At 39.9% G+C, this 25,707-nt stretch overlaps 1 protein-coding gene across 3 annotated transcripts in view; it reads left to right on the forward strand.

Annotated features, from left to right (window-relative positions):
- Cog5 (component of oligomeric golgi complex 5) overlaps window positions 1–25,707 on the forward strand; it is a 328,269-nt gene that overhangs the window by 264,663 nt on the left and 37,899 nt on the right. For all 3 annotated transcript variants that reach the window (XM_028891732.2, XM_028891734.2, XM_028891733.2), the window contains 3 exons: window positions 13,115–13,225; window positions 14,432–14,494; window positions 25,308–25,411. In XM_028891732.2, coding sequence (XP_028747565.1) covers window positions 13,115–13,225; window positions 14,432–14,494; window positions 25,308–25,411 — 278 coding nt within the window. The remainder of the gene's footprint in view (window positions 1–13,114; window positions 13,226–14,431; window positions 14,495–25,307; window positions 25,412–25,707) is intronic.

Genomic DNA, 25,707 nt, shown 5'->3' on the forward strand with positions numbered 1-25,707 from the left:
CCTCTATCCAATCTGTAAAAGTATCAGTCAGCTAGGAGATAATGGAGCTTTGATGAGAAGGCATGTGGGTAAAGTTAACCTGACAGTATTTGCCCAGTTGGCATCTTCAGAGCTGGTACAGGGGCAGGTGTATCTGGAGGACCCTCTGCGGGTTTGCCTTGGCATGAGTCTGGCAGTAGGGGTGCATCTGTGCAGAACTTGCAAGTGTCTATAAAACAACTGGAACAGATTTACATCATGGTGACATAGCAAAAGGCTGGGAGGCTTCCATACCCTCTCTAATGTAGAAGCAGGGGGAGAGCTGTTACCTGGCAAATCTAAAGGTCCCTGGTCATCAAACATCATCAGATCTGAGAAGGAGAAATAAAATGAGCAGAAGAGTCATCAAATGGCATCAGAGATCTGAGAAGGATAAATTTTACCTGAGTTAATGATTGAAAGTGACAGAGACTTACCTACTGACTACCTAGACAGCCATCCCAGGGTCCTCCTTGGTCATTGAGATCAGAGGTCTCAGGGTAACAACATCAGTCTTCAGCTGCCAGGCCTCAGAAGATCCAACAGCTGTATGGTAGGAACTTATGGGGAGAACCAGCCTACATTTTCTGGGCAAAAGTGAAGCAATGGATTCCCTGAGTCCTGTTGTCCATGGTCTAAAGAAGGCAGCAATTGAGGCAAAAGACAGTTTTGCTCAGTGGCTGGTGCTGCCATTCTGAAGCAAGTGGAGGTTCTTCAGTGCCCATCCATCTTCTTTGGAGGAAATAAAGATGCTACCAGGAGCCAGCATGTCTCTCTATCACAAAAAAAAAAAAAAAAAAAAAAAAAAAAACTTTTTAGTTAAACATTTTAAGTGCCATATTCTATAGATCTCTGAGCATTTGAGGACTGCCTGTCCATTAGATATGAATGACTGACTATCAATTTGTGTTCCCTAAGAGGCTTTAATATATTAGCAGCTTTCATAAAACTAAGAAAAAGGTCTTGTGAGTTGGGGTGTGGCCCAACTCTGAGAAAAAGACTCTCTCAGGGGACTAGAAACTCCATTATAGAATATATATCTTTATATACCTATACTTTATCAAACCTATGCTATCCTTTATTTAAATTCTCTAGAAGCTTGGTGTTGAACATTTGGCAAAAGACATGGGTGTAAATCTCTAAGTTAGCTTTTGTTAATCTGAATAGTTAGTTTTTATAACATTAAATTTCTGTTATCATATAGAGTATATTATAAACCAGAGATGAATCAAATATAGCTTTACATTTCTATCATCATACAAAAAGTCCATATGAATCTAAAATATTTGAGGCTTGTTGCTTCCTTTCTCTAGAAGGAGATAAAATGAACAGAGAGGTCATTAGGACTAAATGTATTTTTAACCTTAGTCAACTTTAGTAAAAGATGGTTGCCAGCCACGTGGCTGTCTACATCATGATGAAGTCACCAACCAAGATAGAGGAGAGCCCTGTGGTGGTGGTTGTTGTTTAAAACATGTTTAATAATAGTTATATAAACATGTACACAGAGTTGAATCCAAGTTATATACACATACATGCAAAATTAAAGCTAGCTTACATTTATACATGGGTTAAATCCAAGTCACATGCATATACACACACAGATATATGAAACAGGAGTTGAGTAAATAAGAAAGGGAGAACCATTGTGTGCTGAGTGAGATGAAGCTGGCTTCTCCTTCTCTGCCTTGCACATTATAGCAAACAAACAGGACATTTAAAGAGAAAGAAACAGACATAGACAGGTCTTTGGAGCAAAGAAAAAGAAAGTGGACAATTCTTTCTCGGTTCCCTGACTGTCTGGTCTGAAGAATACTGAAGGCAAAGCTGTCGGTGAGCGAAAAAGCAAATTTTTTTACAGGTGAAAGAGAGCAGGTCTGCCGCAGGTGGAACAGCCTGTAATTGTGGATGTTCCCAGGACTAAGGGAGGACCAAACAAGGACCAATCCATTCAGAGAATCCTCATCACACCCAATGGGGGTTGAGCTTAGCTTGACTAAGCCAGAGGAGACTTGGTGCCTGGTACCAGGTCTTTCATAGAGGCCAGAAGGCAAGGACAAAAACCAAGCTCTAAGAGGGGTCTTATCCATCGGAAAAGGTTGGGAATGGTGTCACAAAATCCACAAGGGCCTAAAGGAGTTGTGGGATTATGGGCAGCTCCAGAGGAGGTGTGATAACCCAGTTGAAACTTACAGAATTGCTACTGGTGGATGGGGTGATGAGCCATCAGTGAGCTGGAAAGTGGGCGTGTTGTGGTCAGGGTCCCAGCGTGCCTCAGACTGAGGAACTGCCAGGAGAGCCTCCTGAGTTTTCACAGAGCCAATGTTGTATTTTAAAAATGGCGCAGCAGCAGCCTTGGCAGATGGAACCAAAGGGCTTGGCGGGAAGTCACTCACACCATGCAGATGGCGCTCTGGTGGAGAGTTTAATAGTGGTGAAGGGGGCAGGAAGAGGGGAGAGAGAAAGGGAGCAGAGGGAGGGAGAGAAAGAGGAGGGGGAGAAGAGAGAGAAGGTGGGTGGGGCCCCACCTGTTATGAGGGGACCTTCAAGCATGCCCAGAGAGACCACGTAGCATTGAGCTCATGAAGTTGTCAGGACCCTGTTGCACAAATCCTAAATGGTCTTTACAATAAAAACCTGAAGCCAGATGTCAGGGTGAAAGCTGAAAGATCAGAGAGGCAAAGAAGCCACAGCTACCATCTCTTTACCTCACCAACTCCTCAGCCTGAAAGCCAGAGCTCCTGTCTCCTTCCGCCTTGTATTCCTTTCTCTGCCCAGCCATATCTGTAAGAATGATAAGCAGCACTAGTTATCGGCACTGGTTACCGCACAGAAAGGTCACAAGGCATGGCCATAACTACCCAGTATCAGAGCTTTATTGGGGGGGGGGGGGAGAACCAGGCCTGGGGAAGGAGCACATTCAGAGAGAGAGAGGAAGATGGTGGGGGGAAGAGAGAACAGAACAAAGAGAGAGGATGGGGTCTGAGTCACAGCTCTTTAAGGCACAGGTGGGCTTACAGAGCAATTCCACACATGTATAGATTGCATGACCATGCCGCATGTAGGTAATCACCAGGGCACACTTAATGGCATGAGACACAAGACCCCTTGTCTAGTTCCTGAACTGCGCATGTGTGGTCATGCAGCTGGAGTGAGGACAGAATTCTTCCTGTCTCAACCTTCCTAGTGCTGGGATTAAAGGTGTGTGATCCCAAGTGCTAGAATTAAAGGAGTGTGCCACCACTGCCTGGCTCTGTTTCTCTTTTAGACTGGATTAATCTCACATAGCCCAATATGGCCTTGAACTCACAGAAATCCAGACAGATCTCTGCCTCTGCCTCCTAAGTGCTAGGATTAAAGGCGTGTGCCACCACTGCCTGACCTCTATGGTTAGCTCTGTCCTCTGATCTTCAGGAAAGCGTTATTTCTTAGATTACAAATATATCACCACAGGACCTTGAGCAGCCAAGGTATTGGCCAGGTTCCCAAGGGATGAGTCTGAATGCCAACAGTTTGACACCAAGGGGCTTATTTTTTTTTTTTACACATTTAAACAAACAAGTTTCCATGTGACAGTTATCACAGCAAAGCTTTAGGTTTTGAAACTCCTTTGCAAAGTACATCTCTTTAACAAAGCACCTGTGTTGTTTTTCCACATGAATGGGTTCTATTGACTGAGAAACAGTGCTCAGGAGAAAGGCCTAGGAAGGAAGGGTTTGTAATAGCATAAGAATGGGTTATATTGACTGAGAAACAGTACTCAGGATTCTGGGGTATTGATGGGGGCTGGCTTTACAGAATAGGAAAGATTACTAGGCGTTCACACATGCATTCACAGCTTTATGGATGGAAAATAGGTGTCAGTTTCTTCCATTGGGGAGAAAAAGCCTGAGTGTTTAACAATCCTGGTTTTTCTGGTGCTTATCTGTGAGCTCATGTCCTCTACACAGCACCATTTGTTGAAGATGCTTCTGGTTTGTTTTTTTTTTTTCAGTGTGTGTTTCTGGCTTCTTTATGAAAAATCAGGTATCTATAGGTGTGTGGACTTATTTCTGGGTCTTCAGTCCTTTTCCACTGATCAGTGTGTCTGTTTTTGTGCCAATATGTCTTTTTATTACTATAACTCTGTAATATAACTTGAAACCAGGATGGTGATACCTCCAGCAATTCTTTTATTATTCAGGATTGTTTTATTGCTTATCCTAGGTTTGTGTGTGTGTGTGTGTGTGTGTGTGTGTGTTTCCATATAAATCTGAAAATTGTCCTTTCAAGATTTGTGAAGAATTGTGTTGGAATTTTGATAGGGATTAAATTGAATCTGTAGATTACTTTGGGTGTGAAGACCATTTTTACTATAAATAATCCTACTGGTCCATGACCGTGGGAGATCTTTCCATCTTCTGATATATTCTTGTATTTCTTTCTTTAGTGTCTTGAAATTTTTATCATTCCAGTCTTTCATTTGCTTGGCTAGAGTTACCCCAAGATATTTTATATTATTTGAGACTTGTTAAAGATGATTAACTTGTTTCCCTGATTTCTTTCTGGTCCATTTGTCCTTTGTATATCAGAGGGCTACTGATTTTTGTGAGTTAATTTTGTACTTGTTGTGTCCAGGGGACACGCAAATAAGAGGGAACAAACCACTGAATTCTATTGACCCATAGCAAACTTTATTCCAGACACCGTAAGGTAAAAAACTTCTAGCTAGCCAGGGCCATGGCCAGAATTGGGGCTTCTGACCTGGTGACACTGAGAGAAGGTTTCAAGCCTCCTCTTAGAGTAAAAGCCAAGCAGCAGGGGGTGGGTCAATGTGGTTTACAGTCTTGAGGTTAGGCCTTGAGTCACATCATTCCAAGGTTTACAGCTTTTGATTACAGGGTGTTAGTTCAAGACATTTGTGAAAGCCTGTGACTGTCTTGACACAGCTGTCTTCCCATATAGCTGAAAGGAACACAGGACAGAGGGTCACATAGAGGCAATTGTTAAAGGTTAACCTTTGTCCACAGTAGCTGTCAGCTCCAACTTTCCCAGAATATGTGTATAGGCTATACAATTTCTCATATTCCTGGGGTCTTCATTCCTCCCTTGCATTTATAGCAGAATCAAACACTTGATTCCTCTGAATCTGTATATGAGCCTGATTCTGAGTCCGAATCTCAATCTGAGTCTGCAATGGTTCTATTTTGAAAGCAGAGAATCAAGAGTTCTACTGAAAAAATGCAGTTTTTCACAGATCTAATCAGCACATGGACCAGCCATTAAGAGTATCAAAAGAATAAGCAACGGACCAGCAATGGAGGACAATCGGGTTGTTAGACAAGGGGACCAATCAAAAGCTTATGGAACCAGGAAAATGATTGTTGTCTTTGATGGGAATTCTAGCCACACCCCCATGACTGTGAATGCACTGGCGAGACACTTAGTCATTTCTGGGTCCATGCATCCTATGTAATTCATGCACTGCATGGTCACGTCATTTGCATGTGATAACGTAATCTATGTGCATGTGTGGGTATATATCGGGGACTATGGGGGTCCAGCCCCTCGATAGTCCCCTCCCAGGGTCTGGGAAGAATCTACAACCAGCTGATAATTAATCTTTGATGAGAAGAAATGAATCTATGTACACGAAACTCCTTAGTCCATATACTTTATTATTCTGTGACAGTTATAAGCTTATATTCTGCTCTCATATTTAGGTCATCTTTAGCCTGATTTCTCTCTACACATGTCTGCGATCCCCTCTAAGTTCTATCTTAATTCCTTCATCTAGTTCTGCCCTTTCTAGGTTCTCATCCATTTTGTTCCTTCCCATATCATTTCCTCTCCCATCTCCTTCTCTCTCATCTGGCTCTTCCTCATCTTCCATCTCGTTCCTCTAGTACTCTCCTGTAGCCCTTCAATCTACTTCTTCCCCATCTCAGTTTGTTCCTCTCAAGTTCTTACCCATCTAGTTCTTCCATTCTCTTCCTTTCTCTCTGTCCTCTGCTTTACAATTATATATCTTCCCAAAATCACAATCCTCCCCTCCACCCAGGACACTCAGCCTGAACTTCCTCAGGCAGTGATTGTCTGCTATCAGGATCAAATGGAGGGTTGATAAGAATTACAAAGAGGGGCACTAGTTGTTAATTACCATTTGTGACCCAAAGGGGAAGTGACTAATGAATTAACTAAAGGCTAAATATGGGTAATATCTAAGAAGAGGGATCTTACGTGCACAACTATAATCTTAAATGTGTTTGGTAAAAGATGTTAAAAATCTATAAGTTGCTAGGTCAATGGGAGAAAATAAAACTGTCTTCTTTTTTTCCTGTGGCTCCTATCTGTCCAAGCCGTCTGCCGTTTTTCTGCAGGGTGGGGGAAAGTGTGCTCAGTCTCTAGGCAACCTGTGTACAGCTAGATGCCTCTGGTAATAGTTAAAGGGAGATCTGGAACTGGAGGTAAGGTTTGGGAAAGGAGGAAGTTAAGCTTAATTAGCACATCCACTAGGCCTTCTCAAACAGGTAGCCTGGATGCTTAAGTCTGTTCTTAGAGAGTACAGAGGTATCTCTGATAAGGTGCTTTCCTCCATCCGGTGATGGACCTGGCCGGATGCTACCAATAATGATAATTACAGGGAGGCTTGAACTGGGAGTTCTGGCTGAGCATAGCTGTTAGCACAGAAGGTTATCTAAATATTCCTAGAAGTGGTTAGGTAAGTAGTTAGAGGTCTATAAAGTTAGTAAGGCTGTAAGAAAGGAGGGGTCTGAGCTAAATTGTGTAAAGCTATTATTTAATGTCTACCTGACCTAGGCGGTGTCCCCTTGTGGAATTTACCTTAAGTCAGGAGACTCGCCTGTGGGTTGTTATCACTGTTAATCCTTGGAAATTGGGTGACCACCTGGGTGATGTCTCCTTTAGTCCTTGAAAGTGGCTAGGGGAGATATCTGATTCCAGAGAAAGCCTTTCCTGAGGCTGTTCTCCAAATGCCTAGAATGTGTATGTCTAGAGAGTGATCAGTCCACATTGTTAGCCCTTCTTAGGGAAAAATCAATTGGGAAAACTAGGAAGGCACACATGATTTTCATAACAGAATACAGCTGATACATAACAAGCCAAGTAACACCAAAAACTCCTTGGGATTTGGCTTCCTCTGGAGGAATTCCCTGATTCCTCCAGGTAGTGACTTTGCCATAACCAGCTGAGTTCTTATGATATTCCTGCGGCCCGCAGCAGGTATAGCCACATGGGCCCATATGCGCATGAGTGGGGAAGTCCATAAAAGGTGGATCCCATGTACTCTCGCTCTCTCTTGCAAATATCTCTCAAACAGGCCTGAGCACACCCTTTCCAGTCCTTCCCTTCCCCTAATAAACTCTTATAGTAGGTTTTATTGTGCCTTCTGACTTTTCCTCTCAGGGTAAATAGCGCTGCATAAAACTAACAGTCTTTCTTTTTGTCTTTTGAGAAGACTTACTTCCAGCTCTTGAAGGGTGCTTCTAAGGATGCCTGAGTGGTTAGCATAGAAACAACAGGATTCACCCAAGGCAGAACATAGAGCTCCTTGCTTTAGGAATAGTAAATCTAGTCCCCTTTTGTTTTGTAGAACCATTTGTGCTAAAGAATCTACCTGTTGTTCAAGGTATGAGGTTGCAGAATAGGTCTTTTTCCATGGCCTCAGAGAGACTGTTGTAACTGGCTTGGTTAGTAATCAGTGATGCTGCTCCCAGAGCAGCAGAACCTGCAATACCCACCATTGTATGGACGAGGATTGGGGCTCATCTCTTATGCCATACTCCTAGGGAGGAGTCTAAATGTTCCCTGCCAGCTGAGTCATTATAATAATATATTTGTGGGGCAATTTGTACTAAAACGGAGTTCCAGTTGTTTTCTGGCATCTTGGGCAATACAGGATCTGGTATTGTTATCAGTAAGTTGGTGGTGGCCAGGGCAGCCTCCTTGGCTGCATGGTCTGCTCTGCTATTGTCTGGGCTTCATAAGAGTTTCCTTTCTGATGCCCTGGGCAATGGATGATGGCCAATCTTTTTGGGAGCCAGAGGGCAGACAATAAGTCTAGGATCTCTTGTTTAATTTTAGTAGTTATTCCTTCAGCAGTTAGCAAGCCTCTTTCTCTGTAGATGGCCCTGTTGACATGTGCTGTGTCAAAAGCATAGTGGCTCTCCGTATAAACATTAATAGTTTTTTTGTCTTTTTTCTAGTTGTAAGTCCTTGGTTAGGGCAATCAGCGCAGCCTTTTGTGCTAAGGTGCCAGAGAGCAAGGATGTGACCCAGATAGTCTCTGAGGGTGTTGCTGTTGCCACCCCTGCATATCTGATTCCTTTCCAAATAAAGCTGCTGCCATCTCTATCTGGCCAGGGAATGTCAGTCAAGTCCAGATGCTACAATTTCATGTACTTGTAGTATCTCTGTGCAGTCATGGATGATGTCCAATTCCAGGTTAGGCAGCAAGGTTTCTGTGTTGAGCAAGATGCATGGGAGGAACCTAATGCGAGGGGGTTGAGGAGCAAGGCCCTGTAGTGTGTCACCAGGCATTGGTCATCCGCCAGTCAAGAGAATTTTTGAGAACCTCCTCTATCGAGTTGGGGGTAGTTATGGTTATAGGCTGCCCCAGAGTCAACCTGTCAGCATCCTTGACTAAGAGGGCTGTAGCTGTGGTGATATGGAAGTATGGAAGCAGCTGGGTCAGCCAGAGGCTACTGGGTCTAATCGCTTGGATAAATAGGCTGCTGGATGCTTCCAGGGTCCAAGATACTGAGTCAGGATCCCCTTAGCCACCACTGCTTTTTCATCTATGAATAGTTGGAAGGGCTTATTTATATCCAGCAGAGGCCTTTAGCAGACTTTCCTTTATAGCCTTAAAGGCTCCTAAAGGAGAGGAAGGACTCCTCAGTTCCATGAGTGGCCTCATATAGGAGTTTGGCCATTTCAGCAAATCCCGGTATCCAGAGACAGCAGAATCCTGCTGAGCCTAGAAATTCTCAGATCTGACTCGGATAGCCAGGATAGTCTGTTTGTATCCCAGGTGTCTGACTTCTGAGACACAGATCTGGGCCTTTCTAGCTGACACTTTATATCCTAGCTGATCTAAGGCCTGTAGTAAGTCTCTGGTTTCCTACAGGCAAAAGTCCTGATCCTTGGAAGCAATCAAGAGCTAATCCATATACTTCAGGGTGTGAGGTCTGGGACTCCCTCAAGTCATCATGGAGGACTTCATCAATGATGCTTGGGGAGTTCTTGAATGAATCTGTAGATTGCTTTTGGTGCAAAGACCATTTTTACTATATTAATCCTACTAATCCATGACCATAGGAGAGTTTTCCATCTTCTGATATATTCTTCTATTTCTTTTTTCAGTGTCTTGAAATTTTTATCATACAAGTCTTTCATTTGCGTGGCTAGAGTTACCCCAAGATATTTTATATTATTGAGGCCTGTTAAAGATGTTGTTTCTGGCCGGGCGTTGGTGGCGCACGCCTTTAATCCCAGCACTCGGGAGGCAGAGCCAGGTGGATCTCTGTGAGTTCGAGGCCAGCCTGGGCTACCAAGTGAGCTCCAGGAAAGGCGCAAAGCTACACAGAGAAACCCTGTCTCGAAAAACCAAAAAAAAAAGATGTTGTTTCTGTTGTGCCCTGGGCGTGAGTCCCCCGAAGAGACCACCAGAGACACGAACTCACCAAAATGCAAAAGCAAGGTTTATTGAAGCAGTTCAAGCCACCGCAGGGCCCTCGTCAAGCCATCCAACACAGTAGAGGCTGGAGGAGGTGTCCGCCCCTCTGCAAGTTCTTGTTTTAAAGGCAAAAACCATAGGGTTACATCATTTAGGGGTGCTAGTACAGGTACAGTTCTGATTGGCTTAAGTTTCAGGGGCTTTTCAGAATTTCTGTGTTATCTTACTTTGTAGTTTTAACCGGTTGTTTGTCAAACTTTATAGACTACCTCTGGCATTGGGGCATTCTATGGTTAATCAGTTGTTACCAGATGGCTCTTCAAACATCCTAACTTTGTCCTGGGATCTATGTAAGCAGCTCTGAGAATTTTGAAACTCAGGCCTGTTTCAAGCTGAGGTGAGGGGCTTGCTTGAAATGGAGGTGTTTTGGTTCTTCAGTTTCCTTGATTTCTTTCTCAGTCCATTTGTCATTTGTATATCAGAGGACTACTGATTTTTTTTAAGTTAATATTGTACTGAGCTACTTTGCTGAAAGTGTTTATTACTTCCCTGGTAGAACTTTTAGGGTCACTTATGTATATTACCATATCATTTGCAAGTAGTGATATTTTGACTTCCTTCTTTCCAACTTGTTTCCCCTTGATGTCCTTTAGTTTCATTATTGGTCTAGCTAAGACTTTAAATACTGGGCTGGAGAGATGGCTCAGCGGTTAAGAACACTGGCTGTTCTTCCAGAGGTCCTGAGTTCAATTCCCAGCAACCACATGGTGGCTCACAACCATCTGTAAGGAGATCTGGTGCCCTCTTCTGGCCTGCAAGGATACATGCAGACATTACACTGTATAATAAATAAATCTTAAAAAAAAAAAAAGACTTTAAATACTATATTGAATAGGTATGGAAGGAGTAGGCAACCTTGTCTTGTTCCTGATGTTAATGGAATTGCTTTGAGTTTCTTTCCATTTAAGTTGATGTTGGCTGTGGGCTTTCTGTAAACTGCCTTTATTATATTCAGGTATGCCTGTTATATCCCTAATCTCTCCAAGACTTTTATTATGAAGAGGTATTGAATTTTGTCACAGGCCTTTTCTGCATCTAATGAGATGAGCATGTGGTCTTTGTCTTTCCATTTGTTTATATGGTGGGTTACATTTATAAATTTGTGTATGTTGTACCATCCCTACATCTCTAGGATAAAGCTCACTTGATCATGGTGGATGATTTTTTTTTATATGTTCTTAGATTTGGTTTGTAAGTATTTTATTGAGAATTTTTGTATCTGTTCATAAGGGAAACTGGTCTGTAATTCTCTTTCTTTGTTGAGTCTTTATGTGGCCTGGGCATCCTGGTAACTGTGGCCTCATAAAATGAATTGGGCATGTGCCTTCTCTTTCTACTTTGTGTAATAATTTGAGGAATATTTATTTGCATTAACTCTTCTTTGAAAATCTGGTATAATTCTGCACTAAAACCATCTGACCCTGGGACTTTTTTGGTTGGGAGACTTTTAATGACTGCTTCTAGTTCACTGGTGGTTATAAGTCTGTTTAATTGCCTATCTGTTCTTTATTTAACTTTGGTAAGTGATATGTATAGAGAAAATTATCCATTTCTTTAATATTTTCAAATTTGGTAGGGTACAGGGTTTTAAAGTATGTCTTTATGATTCTCTGAATTTCCTCCATGTCTGTTGTTATGTCCCCCTTTTCATCTCTAACTGTTAATTTGGATCTTCTCTCTCTTTTTAGTTAGTTTGCATAAGGATTTGTCCATCTTATAGATTTTCTCAAATAGCCAACTTTTTGTTTCATTGGTTCTCTGTACTATTTTTGTTGTTTCTGTCTTGTTGATTTCAGCCCTCAGTTTATTTCTCACTATCTAACTCCTTCTTTTGTGTGATTTCTTCTTTTTGTTTTAGAACTTTCAGGTGTGTTGTTAAGTTACTAACATGAGATCTCTCCAATTTGTAGGTTAAGGTGGATGTGTGGATTCTTCTAAGTGCTGATTGATGTTTGACATAGGATAGGAAAAGGGAATTTTCTCCCCACTTCACATACTTCCCATGACAGTTTTAGAACATAACTTGATTTCAAGTTAGAAATCTGCCCTTGCTGTAAGTCAAAATAAATGAGTTCTTTAACCTGGTATCAAGAAGTCTTTGGTTGACTTCATAACTTGTATGATGGGTTACAACTTTAACAAGGTAGGATTGCCTTTTATAAAAAATTAAAATTGCTAAAGCTTTTTTAAATTCTATTTTATTACAAATAGAAATCGAAAAGTAGAGGTTGAAGTTAATTTTGAGTGTGTGTGTGTGTGTGTGTGTGTGTGTGTGTGTGAGTGAATATTTGTCAAAAGAAAGGAGAAAGAAAAAGTAGCAATTGCTTTTTTCATGGTTCATTTGGATTATAGAGCTGCAGGAAGAGGCATTTAGCTCTGTCTCCTAAAAAAGCCAGTCAGTATTCCATATACTTGAGATCTGTGCCAGCTCTGCAGTGAGCTACGTTATGTTCTGGTCAAGTTTGCCTTTGGATAATAATGTTATAGAGAATTAGGTTATAATGGGATCATCATGAGAATGGATGATGCATGGGTTTTTTTCCCTTAATCCTAAACTGTAACTGATAGAGGTTAATTTAATAAGGTAGTCCATATCCCTTCCCTTAAAACTATGTATTTAGAAGTAAAGATCAAGAAAGAGAAATTAATATTACTTCTTATTGCTTGCTCACACATAATATAATCATGGGCATTTTTTTGTTTGTTTGTTTGTTTTTTTCAAGACAGGGTTTCTCTGTGTAATTTGGGTGTCTGTCCTGGATCTCGCTCTATAGACCAGGTTGGCCTCGAATTCACAGAGATCCACCTGGCTCTTCCTCCCGAGTGCTGGGATTAAAGGCATGAGCCACCACCACCGCCCGACCAGCAATTTCTTTTAAAAAGACAATGAAAAATAAGATGGTGACTGCCTCTTTCCACCTCTCATTTCCAGGGATATTAAGATGGCTATGGAATACAAAAGGTTTTCTACTGTCTTTACTTGCTTTCAAAATTATTATTTGTTTGAGTGTTTGAATTCAGAAAAGCCTATTGACAGTTGCCAGTGTTACTGAGGTTACTGTGATGTGTCAGATGACAGGGCACGTGGGGCATTTGGGGCATGCATGCCTCAAGGGCCCAGCAGCCATGAGTCTTAAGAGAGATGGTCTTTGCAAGACTAATTGGAGTTAATATTGAGGTGTTATCTCTATGGAGATTTCTTGTGCCTGAAGTCCAAAGTTTTATATCTAACGTGACTTGAATACTTCCATTTAACATTTTCTTTGTCATCAGGATATGCACTTCCTTCTGGTTAAAAAAATTAAATAATAGAAGATAACGATCTGCCATCTTGGTATGTCTTTTTATGTTGAATTTTTACAGCTCTCTACTCAAGGAGATGCAAGCCAGGTGATTGGGCCTCTCACTGAAGGACAGAAGAGAAATGTAGGAGTGGTGAATTCATTGTTTAAGTTGCACCAAGCAGTAACAAAGGTAACCTTTATCTTTATTTTATAAAGATAAATATTTAGAAGGCCCAAAGGATGGTGAACCTCCAAGCCATATTTGTTGGTGCATGCCTATAATCACAGTACTTGGGAGGCTAAGGCAGAAGCATCGGGAGGTAGGCCAATGTGAGCTACATAGCAAGACCTTTTCGACAAACAAAACAAGAGAGAAAAGGAGCAACCACAACGACAAAGATCAAAACATAATCTTTAACATTAATTTTCATGCGCTATCTCATATTTTGAGGTAATTTTTTAAAGTTCTCTTATCAGTGTGTACTTCTGAAACATGTATTTCATACATTAAATGAAAGATATTCTAAAGAATTAGCAGCCATGCTGTGGTGGCGCACTACTTTAATCCCAGCACTCAAGAGGCAGAGCCAGAGGTCAGCCTGGTCTACAGAGCGAGATCCAGGACAGGCTCCAAAGCTACATAGAGAAACCCTGTCTAGAAACAACAACAACAACAACAAAGAATTAGCAGGTAGGTTTCAGAAACATAAAATGACAAGATATGTTTAAGGGTACACATTCCACTTCCTTTAATCATTTCTCTATTGCATCAGAGGCCATTAGTATGGTTCTAGTTAACCTGATTTAAATGTCTTTATTGATATTTATATTGATTTGTAGAAATGCAAACATCTGATCTTTATATTTTAAATGTTTGTGAAAACCTTGGTCAACTTAAAGAAAAGTGAATGTTTTTAAAGAAATAAGTAATATTTGTTCTGACCTTTATCTTAACAGTAAAATTGAATTCCTAATGATTTCACTGTGAAATGTCTGTACTTTGTACACAAATTTTTCAATGAATTCATTTTTAAAGCAAGTATGAGATATTATAAAGTAATGATAATATTTTAATGTATCTTCTGCAAAGTTTTGTCGTATTATGGTCAAAATTAGTGTTTACAAAAATAAATGACTTAAGGACTGGAGAGATGGCTCAGAGGTTAAGCGTATTGACTTCTCTTCCAGAGGTCCTGAGTTCAATTCCCAGCAACCACATGGTGGCTCACAACCATCTGTAATGAGATCTGGTGCCCTCTTCTGGCCTGCAGTCATACATAATAAGTAAATAAATAAATCTTTAAAAAACAACAACAACAAACAACATTTTATTTAAAATAAATAAATAAGTAAATGACTTAAACAAAATTGTAACTGCATCAAAACTCTGTTCTAGGTGGTTGCTAGTCAGAGCTCCTTCTCATCAGCAGCTGAACAAACTATAATGTCAGCCTTAAAGGTAAGTAGATTTATTCTTTGACTTTATAGATATCAAAGTAGTTTTAAAGTTGTTTGGCTGAGTAGAAGATAGTTTCAAAGTAATTCATTATGATCTGTATATACCCAAAGTAGGACATTGTTAATTCTTCTGGGGAAGAGATACATATGTGTTTGTATTTTCTAGAATTTAAAAATGTGCTCTTTTGCTCTCTATAGATTGTGTTTGACCTAAGACATTCACGTATACAGCAGAGTTTTTGTAGTATCTCCTGTCTTGTAGCAGTTCCTAATGACATCCCAAAGCAGTGGTTCTTCACCAATTGACTTGTCCCTAAGTGATGTTTGACAAATATTGGAGACATTTGGGGTTGTCATAACTCAAGGTGTGATGCTACAGGAATCTAGTGATTGGAGGCCAGGTTCTAAACATTTTATAATGTAAATAATAGTCCCCACAACCCAGATCCAGTCCCAAATGTCAGGAATACCAAGGTTTAGAAATCCTATTTTTCTAGGAAAAGGTAAAGTTACAGTATATTCTCATTTTAACATATACCAAGAGAAAATACCTCTTTTCTAATACTCAGGATGTTGGGGTTAGTTTGTTTTTGTTTTGAAATAGTATGTAGCCTATGTATATATACATATCTCACTATGTAGCCCTGACTGGCCTGGAAATCACTATGTAGATCAGGCTAGCTTTGAACTCACTGAGCTCTGCCTTCTTCTTCCTCCCATTGCTAAGACAAAAGCCATGTGCCACCATGCCTATCTTTAAAGAAGTTTTTATAAACATTACAGTAGAAAACTCTTTAAATATCAGCCAAATTAAACATTCTTATGACCGTAATAGATGCCCTTCATTTAGCACCACTGCTTGCCAGATACATGCACAGGCACATATTTAAATGATATAGTAACCTTCCAGTTATGTAGTATTGTGCCCATTTTGTATTAGAAACAAAAAACTTCTCACAGTCTTAAACCTGATAAACACAGATCTTAGTGGCCTAGAAGATATGTACCACTGTACTTTGCTCCTTGACTCATTCATTATTTCATAATTACTAATTAATGCCCTATTAACAGATTCTGGAACTGGACAACCTGTACATCCCATCTCAGCTATCTAACCAGCTCTAATCTTGGTTAGATCAGTCCGCTCTCCTTGCCTTAGTCACCAGATTTATAAAATGCTACAATATAACTATGTGTGATAACAAATGTAAACTGTTTGATTGGATTTAGATAATGAAGAAAGAGTTAAAAAATGATAGAGAGCCTGGCAGCGGTGGCGCATGCCTTTGATCCCAGCACTCGGGAGCAGAGCCAGGCAGATCTCTGTGAGTTTGAGGACAGGCACCAAAACTACACAGAGAAAAACCAAAAAAGGAAAAAAAAAAAAGATAGAGAGATGAAGGTCTACAAATAAACACTTTGACAACTGCATTCAAAGAGGAATTTAAGAACATTGGGAGAATATGTCACAAATCTTAAAGGAAAGGGGGAGTTTGGAAACCAAATATAGTCCGTAGTTCTGTGGCTAGATCCAAACAGGTAGCAGTGCAATGACATGAGTTTGTGTGCGGAGATCTGATGTGTTGAGAATGAGAGGAGACACTTGCGTATTTTTCTGTCCTCCTGTTTCCCAGGGTGCTTATCTCATTACTAAACCTTATGAATGCTGCCATCGTAAAATACTTGCTTTTAGTAAAAGTTTTTAAAAGATTGATTATCATACTGTAAGATTGGACCAGAATGACCAAACTGAAGGTTCTGCAATTCCCAGATGCCAGTAGGGAACAGAGGACATCATTTCTGTGCTCCACATTGTCCTGTCTTCTCATGAGAGCCAGCTGACATTTTTAATAAACACGGAGTCACTGCACTCTAACAAGCATTGGGACATGTGGCATTTAATCACCTTGGCACAGTTTTTGGTGTGTTTGTCTAATTGCAGATAGTGACTGGGTTGCTGGTTTATAGACGGCAATGCTTCACATCTCTTTTATTGTATGGGTTTGATGTTCTCTAAGAGAATATTCCAGATTGTTGAGGCTCTGATCTTTTTATAATCATAGCTATTTTAGGAAATCCTTTTAAAATGTATAACAGCCTTCCTTAGTTTGTAAAGAGTTTATGGAATGTAACATGATCTCCTTTTGTTTCCTTTGGTAATTATTTATCCATGCCTGTCTTTGATATCCTGGCAGTCTCCAGATGCTTTCTGTTGCCCCTCTTTCTTATTGTCCTAAGTGGAAGTCTCACCCAGCTATGAAGGTTTCTATTAGTTATTTAAACTGAGAGTTTTATTTCTTCCTTTTTGGTAATTTGGTAATTATTTCTCTTGTTATTACTAGTAGTCGTGTACTAAATAGAACTGGGCTCCACTAATTGGTTCCTGACCTAAAAGAATTAATTTAATTAACTTTATTATTAGTAATAGTATAGTAATAGCTATAAGGTTTGAAATGTAATGGTGCTACTTTACAGTTTTTCATAGATGACCTTTGCCAAATTAAACAAATTCTCATCTATTCTTAATTTACTGGTACTTTAAAATAATCAATTGTATTGTTGCATTAGGTAGTTCTTTTCTTAAACAATTGAATTAATAGTACAGTTTTGTCCCTTTATTCTATTAATAAAGTACTTTACAGTAATTTATTCTAAATCTCATGCAAAACACCTATCTTGATGTATTTATTACCCTTGTTACATATTCCTGGGTATGGTTTACTTGAATTTTGTTAAGAGTGCTTATATCTCTATCCATAAAGGATATTGGTATATAATTTTCTTCATCACTACCTTATTATTTTATGAACTTAACACTGGTCTCAAGAAATGTTTAAAAGAAGGCTTTTATATTGCATGCCTTTTTCCTCCAATGATAGGTTTCATTACTGAAGCCATCTGAGCTGTCCTTTTCTTTGTAGGAAGGTTTATGACTACATATTTATCTGTTTAATGGGTAAATAACTATTCAGGGTATTTATTTACCTTTTAATGAGTTTTGAACTATGACTTGCCATGTATTTGACTATTCATCTAAGTCATCTGGCTTGTCAGCATAATGTCCTTAAGTGTCACTTGTTGTCCTTTAATATTGTAGGACTCTTAGTCATAGCCTCTCTTTCATTTTTATATTGTTGCTATGCTTTCTTTTTCTATTATTAATCTATTTAAGATTTTATCAACTTTTTGATTTTTTAAATTACAAAGCAAGCAAGCAAGCAAACAAACAAACAAAAAACATGCAGTGCCCATGGAGTCAGAAGAGGTTGGGAGGTCTCCTAGAACTAAAGTTCCAGACAGTTGTGAGCTGCCACGTGGGTGCTGGGAATCAAACCGAGGTCCTTTAGAAGAGCAGCCAGTGTGCTTAACCAGTGAGCTGTCCCCCCAGGCCCTCCACCTTATCTTTAAAGGCAGAATCTCTCACTGAACCTGGAGCTCATCCATTGGGTAGACTGACTGGCCAGGGAAGCCCAGAGTTCCTACTGTCCCTGGTCTGATTGCCTGCCCCTTACAGTGAGTGGAGTTAGGGACACATGCTACCTACCATATGAGTTTTTGCATGGGTACTGGAGATCCAAACGCAGGTCCACACCCTATGTGGCAGGTGTTTTAACAATGGACCCTTCATCCCGGCCCTCAACTTTCTGTCTTTGACTTTTGTTTTTCAGAGTTTTGTTTTGGTTTTTATTTTGTTTTGTTTTTATTTGTTTTGAGACCTTGTATTAATGGTTTTTAGACCCTGTAATCACACAGTGCACTGATGATGTAAGATTTAGACCCCTTGCTTAGCTCCTGAATTGCGAATGTGCAGTCATATAGCTGGAGGAGTGGCAGAATCCTAACATGTGCCACCACCGCCTGGCTAAAAATGTTTTAATGAGCAGTGTTTTTACATTTACCTATACTGTGCATTTGTTCTTGAAGACTTCAATTTCCTTTTATATAAATTATGTTCTACTTTATCTTTTTTTTTTTTTTTTTTTAATGGTAGAGGAGAAGACTTATTGTAGATATGAGGGCGAATCAGCCAGAAGCAGCTAGAAGAGTCATGGCCGGCAAACTGAGCTGGGCCATAGAAGGGGAAGGGGAGGGCAGGAGGCAAAGAGGCCAAGAGACCGAAAAGGACTGTGTAAACAAAATGGATGGGTTATATAGAGATCAGAGAAGCTGGGGGAAGGGAAGGCCCAGACTAGTACCTGGGCTGGAGAACTTTGGGGTAGAGGCTGGGATGTCAGCCAGGAGGACCCTCTAACAGGTAGACACTGAGGGATACTGAGAGAACCTGGCATTGGTATTGTTAATAGGCACCTCAGTTAGCCCTTGTCCTGGGTTGGAGACCTGACATTCCAGCCTTTTTGTTGTTGGTTAGGGGATGATGTAATCTCTTCTATAGCTACTTCTGGCTTAAATTGGGGCATCTTTGTCAAGCTGGAATGATCCCTCTGGAATGATGATCAAAGGACAGGTCAGAGGACATCTTTACATCTGAACCTGCTGCCCAGATTCTGCAGGACCACTTGGGGGCTACGTGCTTTGGAGCCCTCCAGGAAGCAGATTTGGAAGGAGCACCTGGGATACCCTGTTCTAGGCATCCCTGGAGCATCTGCTGGAACAGATGTGTAACTCTTAGAGCAACAAACTTCCTCTGTTTTTGACCCAGAATACTTTCTTTGTAGTTTCAGTCTTGAAGAATTTTTTTTTTACAAAAACTAGGGTTTTGTTTTCTTTTAGCTCTTTACATATACTATTCCATTATTTTCCCACCCTCCATGCTTTCCAGAGAGATATTGTCAGTCTTTACCATGGATTTATATATTTGTGATTTTCCTCCTTCCTCAGCACCTTTTCAAGCTTTTCTCTGTATCTCTGATTTTCAGTGGTTTGATTTTGATATAGCTAGGCATATTTCTTTTCAAAATTATTCTATTTGGGATGACTGAGTTTCCCAAATATATAAATTTATGCTTTTCATGATTTGGGGGACTATGGGATTCTTTTCTCCTCTAAATAAATTTTATGACTCATCCTCTCTCTTCTTATGGGACTCTAGTTAGCAATATAGTTCTTCTACACCTGCTTCAGAAGTCTAGTTATTTGTTAGTTGTCTTTTTCTCTTTTCCAGATGAGTTTCTGTTGAAAGCATCATCAATTCATTGACTTTTCTCCTCTATTACAGATATTTTTTATTAAAACTGTGCAGTCAATTTTAAACTTCACCTAATAATTTTTTTATTTAAAATTTCTATTTACTTTTTGCTTTATCTCACAGAGGATATTTCCTCATAATTTTGGAGTCTGGGTCATTTCAGGCCATCTGTTTCCTTGAGGCTTCATAAAATTTCCTAGGTTTTTATATTTGCATTCATTTTGAATATATCCTGGGCCTGGTGAATACTGTATTGTGTAAACACATAGTTTTAAATTTTTTCTTCTAAGAGTATTGATATTTTGCCTTAATAAGAAATTAATTTGGTCATACTCAAATTGTACAATGTCATACCTGTCATTATTCACTACCATGCCCATATTCAGCTCACTTATTTTCCCATTAACACATGATCTCATGTAGCCCAGGTTGGCTTTAAATTTTCTGTGTATCCAAGATAGCCTGCAGCTGCTAGTCCTCTTGCTGTCATCTCCCAAGTTCTGAGATTATACTTAATAGTTCACTTCTTAAAATAGTATTGGCAAGACATATTTAGTTTATTCTGCATGAATGGGGCTTATGAGTCAGATGGAGTCTAGTGCTGAATTTAAACGTACAATTAGACATTCACCACCTCCTACTTTTTTTCTTCCCATAATACCCTTCTCACACCCTAGGAGTCTAGATTAATCCAAATTTTATTACTCTTTTCTTTTGTAATAGTGTTCACTCCTTATCACTTAGCACTTAGGAGGTGTAGACAGGAATCTGAGGTCATCTTCAGTTACAAAGGGAGTTCAAGGCCAGTCTACATGAGACTCTGTCTCAAAACAACATTATTATAATTTATCTCCAAGAAACACTCTTCCCTGTCAGAAATACAGACAAACTGAAAAATAGCATGATAATCAGTATGTCAAGTAAGCTGACATGGTGGCTCTCTTTGATATAAGAGACTTCAAGTCAAAATTAGAAAGGTAAAGAAGACCGTAACACATTAATAAAAAGACACTCCCTTGAAAAGATATATCAGTTGTAAATACATATACACCAAAGCTTGGGATTTTCAGCTTCATTACAAATACCTAGGGACATAAAAGTCAAATAATTGATCCTGAAACAATGATCTTTCCTCAATAGATAGGTCATCAAGAAAAAAAAATTAACAAAGAAAAAATAGTATTAATGAAATGCAAAGTATCATTAGAGAACTCTGAAAATCCAAAATAAAGAATAACGTAGAAGAAATTAATAAATTTGTAGATACATATAACTTACTAAAATTTAGTAAAAAGAATATAAACAATTTAAACAGGTCCCAACAAGATTCAAACAGTAATAGTCTACCAACAAAGAAACTCTAAAACATATAGATTCACACCTGAATTCCCTCAGACATGTAAAGATGTAACATCACTACCCCTCAAGCTTTCCATAAAATAGAAACTGAAAGAACACTACCAAATTCATTCTGAGAGAAAATGAACTGAATAGAAAGTTCTCAAAAGAAGAACCAAAATTCAGTCAGATATTGTCCCTGTAAGGAATGAGTAAGGGTAAGGAGGGGTGTGGGGAAATGAAAATTCAGTATTTGTATGAGTGAAATTATCAAAAAATTAAAAGAATATAAATAGCCAATGGATATATGAAAATGTTCAACATCCTTAGCCATCAGAAAAATACAAATTAAATCTACATTATATTCCATCCTATCCCAATCAAAATAGTCATCATGAAGAAGAGAAATGACAACTGGTACTCATGAGGATTTAGGAAAAGATGAACGTCATACACTTATAGGTATAAATATCAATTGTTACAGCCATGTATGGAAACCAAGATGCAGGTTCCTAAGAAAACTGCAACTGGAACTACCATGCAACTCAGCTGTACCACTCCTGCATCTACTCAGAAGAACGTGAGGTGGTGAACCTCAGAGTGATGTGCACATCTGCATTCCTGTCTACACTGTTCACCATCACCAAGATGTGGAATAGCCTTAGTGCCATCTGCAGATGAGAGGAGAAATAAAATGCTGCATTATTCAGCCATCAAGAAAAATGATTTGACTTTTTCGGGAAAATAGGTAGAACCGGAGAACATCAAGTCAAGCAAAATAAGCCAGAATTGAGCAAATACTGCGTGTTTTCTATTGTATATGGAATTAGAGTCAGATAGGCATACATAGGGAAGTAGACATGGGCTCCTAAAGTGAGAAGAGACTAGAGGGGTGAGTGAGAGGAAGAAGAATAATGGAGATGTAAGAAAGACAAAATACAGCACTTTTTTATCTGGAGAATCTAGATTTAAGTTATATATGTACATATTAGTGTTTTCTTACATTTAAGGAAAAAAAATCAAATCACTTCCTCTTGGAGTCATTTAATCAAGAGGGAATTCATCTTTGAATGTTCTACTTCATGCTCCCTGTGCCTTCCGTCCTCTGTCTGTCACATGTGTACTTGCCTGAAGGCTGTCTTGTGAATCTGTTTATCCCTGTGTCTGTGTGTGCCACTGTGTATGTCTGTCCCTGTGTGTGAGTGGTGTCTGTTTGTGTATATGTTTGACACTATGTGTATCTGTTTTCGTCTGTCTTTCTGTCTGTCTGTGTGTCTTCTCTCTGTGTGTTAGTGGTGTCTGTATCTCTTATGACAGAGGGCTTCAGTCTGTATGTAGAGAAAGTATCACATGGGGAAAGGAAGGTGGTATTTTATAGAAATCTTTCTTTTTTTTTGCGGGGGTGGGGGGTGGTTTCAAGTCAGGGTTTCTCTTCCTATCCTAGAACTTGCTCTGTAGATCAAGCTAGCCTCAGATTCACAGAGATCCACGTGCCTCTACCTCCAGAGTGCTAGGATAAAAGGCGTGAGCCACCACCGCCTGGCCTTTATAGAAATCTTTTTTTGCACGGGATTAAGTCACTGGCTCCAGTTGACCCAGACAACAGATATTGTTTAGCAACCAGTAATCATAAATGGTTGATTTTGACCTTCATAGTAGATTTTAAGAAGTTGCTTTCAGCTTCTGTATTTGCTGCTTTTAGCAAATGATGCACGTGCATCATTTGGGTCAAGGGTGTGGAAGAGTACATAATTTAAGATTGCAGCCATGCATTAGCTTAGGTTGTAAAAGCTGATTACATGGGGAATCCAAGGCAAGTAAGATTGGTTGTCACATTGTTCTCTTAAAGACAGATTAAGTAAACAGACTGAGTACACAGTAAGAGAACAGTCTTATGTGACTTCAAGGTGTATTATTAACCTAGCTGTAAGGTCCAGCAAAAAATTTAGTCTCTTAGAATGTAAAAGAGATTTTCAGAATATTGCATTGCCGCAGAAGACTATTTGGGAGCAGGGAAGGGACCAGTGAGAATAAGGAGCAAGAAAGAGGGATAGGGATCAGAAAGCAAAACCTAGTTTTAGTTTTCTTTTGGGAATTAACCACTTATTCTTATACTGTAGTCCTCTGAGAGCAAGGCTATAAAACACAGGAGCCTGCCCGTTTACCCCGAGTCCCACAGCTCTCCAGACTACCTGCAGTGTCTCTCCTGAGTCCTCCAGACTACCTGCAGTGTCTCTCCTGAGTCCTCCAGAAGGTGCTCCTGTTTTGTATGAGATGCTCCTTCAGACCATGAATAAGAAACACAGCCTTTTAAAGACAGTCTTTACTTTTCTAAGGTCACTTTGCTTTCTTTCCTTAGTCTACAGCCCAAGCTCGTAGGGCAGACATATGGAGAGTCTCAGCCATTCCACTTGTTCACCCAAAGACAGTCTTCTGAACTTGCCTGAGTTTCTCTGTGTATAAATTATTTTGCATGGAATATAAATTGGAGAGAATAAAAACTCTTAGAGAAGTAATAACTTACTTGTAAGTAAAATCACCACCTCCTCCAAAGGCACATATTCTTTTTGTCCTCTATTGGCACTTGGCATCAATCTGTGCAGTAATCTCTGGGCTCACTGACTCTCTTAGTTCTTCTCCTGTCTCAGAAGCTGGTAACTGCCAAATCTAACCAAAACATCTCAGGAAATACAAATTTAAATACCTCTGTACCTACCTAATAGCCCAGCTGATTTTCTCATGGGCATTTCTAACTCTTATCCCTAACTGAACTTGTCTTTTTCTTTATATCACCAAGTCAGTGTCTGCTGCTTTTATATGTAACGTTTAATAAACAATGTTACTAAATATTAAAGAAGAAAACACGTGTACTCTTAAATCTCTTCATACTTTGTAAATCTAACTACCAAGCCCTGCTGACTTTTCATCTCCTTTCTTGCTGTGTCTGATTTGTTCATATGGTATCAGTATCTCCTGCAGCCTCATTATTATTTTCCTGCCTCTAGTCTAATCCCTCAGTCTACTATCCAATATGATTGTTTTCTGAATTGAAATAGTCACTGCGTTTTGTCACTGGGGTGCATCCCTTCCCGATCCACCCAGAGCCGCTCCAGCTGCATCCTCTCACAGTCAGGCCCGTGTAGTCTGTGTGTTCTGTGCTCTTTGGCTCCCAGGTAGATCAGTGTTTGATACGTGTTCCTAGTCCCATCTTTCTCTCTGTTTCTTTTCTATTTGTCAGAGATTGAATCCCAACAAACACCTTTTATTTATTCATATCTTTTCAGCATGACATGGTAGTCCCCAGTGATGCCACTGTACTCTGTTGGAATGTTTAAGTTACTATCATGTTTCATCTGTATCACTAGACTGCAGACTGGGTCACACACACCTGTGTATATATTATGCTTATTATCTTGACAGATTAAGGCCTGCAGGTGACATGTAGAAATTTAATGAGTAAGTGTTCCCCTTACTCTTTTCTTATTGGCTTCAATTATTATGAACCATGACCATCTATCATCCGTGATTTTAATTACCACTGAAGCATGTGTAGTATACCTATAGTTATTATTTGGAGTGTTTACCTGATGCTAGTCGGCATTTGCACACCAAAACCAAAACCCCTCAACTAAGCCCTGCGCTCCTCCACAGATTACTCAGCAGTTGGGCAGCACTTTTCTGCCTGAGCAGCACAGATGCTCTGGCTTACAGATCTCTGGTGTGTGGTCCACCCTGTAGGATGCTTAGCAGCATCGCTGTCATCTGCTTCTAGATACTGGTGACACATTCCTCCCTGCTTCTTGGTCTCCAAACCCTGCCAGATTTCTCCAGGAGTACAATTACCTTCAGTAGAGAATCACTGCCATGGGCTTCTCCACAGAAACCTACCTTGTGAATTGCCTAATTGTTCTGCCCTGTAGGAATCACCTGTGTTCTTGCTCTGTTCCGTCTGGTGAGGAGAAAAAAATCTGATGATATTCTGATTTTTAAGGAAAACAAAAAAGGTTGTGTTGGCTTGCTCTTGACTTTGTGAATGGCCTGTGGCTGCTCCCTGATATAGCTCCCCTTCTCTGAGGGCTCATTTCACCACTAACCCTTTTGACAGAGTGAGATGCTCGAGGGGTTGGAAGCTTTCAGTGCTGTGTTCCACATATTTTAAGCTTCATGAGTCATAGCTTAAAGTGTTAGGGGAGAATCATACTTCTGTTATGTGTGGTCCGACTCTGATACAATATGAAAACTATTAGTCAAAAATGTATCTCACTTCATCTCCTCAAATGTCTTTGTGTCAGTTTCCCTGATTTTGCTTCTCTTTCCTTTTTTCTCTCAGACGATTCACGCTCTTATGGGGAATGCCATACAGCCTTTACTGACTTCAGTGGCAGATGCGATCGAGGCCATAATCATCACCATGCATCAGGAAGATTTTTCTGGGTAAAACATTTCCTCAGAACTGTTACTAGTCCTCGCTGCCTTTATTTTCCATTCCCTACCCCTCCTACTCTCTGTGTTCCTTGGCAGCCAGGCTTTATTCTCATGACAGAATAAGCTCCTCACCTCCTTTTCATTGTGCATGTTATTACCACCTTCTCTTTGTTCTTGTTTCCATCATCTCTCTTCTTGTTGAAACAGAACCGGTTTGTGGACTCCACTCAGTGCTTCAGGATAGTGTAGCGTGTGCCAGCTTCCTCTTCCTGTTTTCCTTCCTTCTCACAGATGTCCTCTTCTTT

This window comes from Peromyscus leucopus, chromosome 14 (genome assembly GCF_004664715.2).
Source record: "Peromyscus leucopus breed LL Stock chromosome 14, UCI_PerLeu_2.1, whole genome shotgun sequence".
In the NCBI taxonomy this organism is placed as follows: Eukaryota; Metazoa; Chordata; class Mammalia; order Rodentia; family Cricetidae; genus Peromyscus; species Peromyscus leucopus.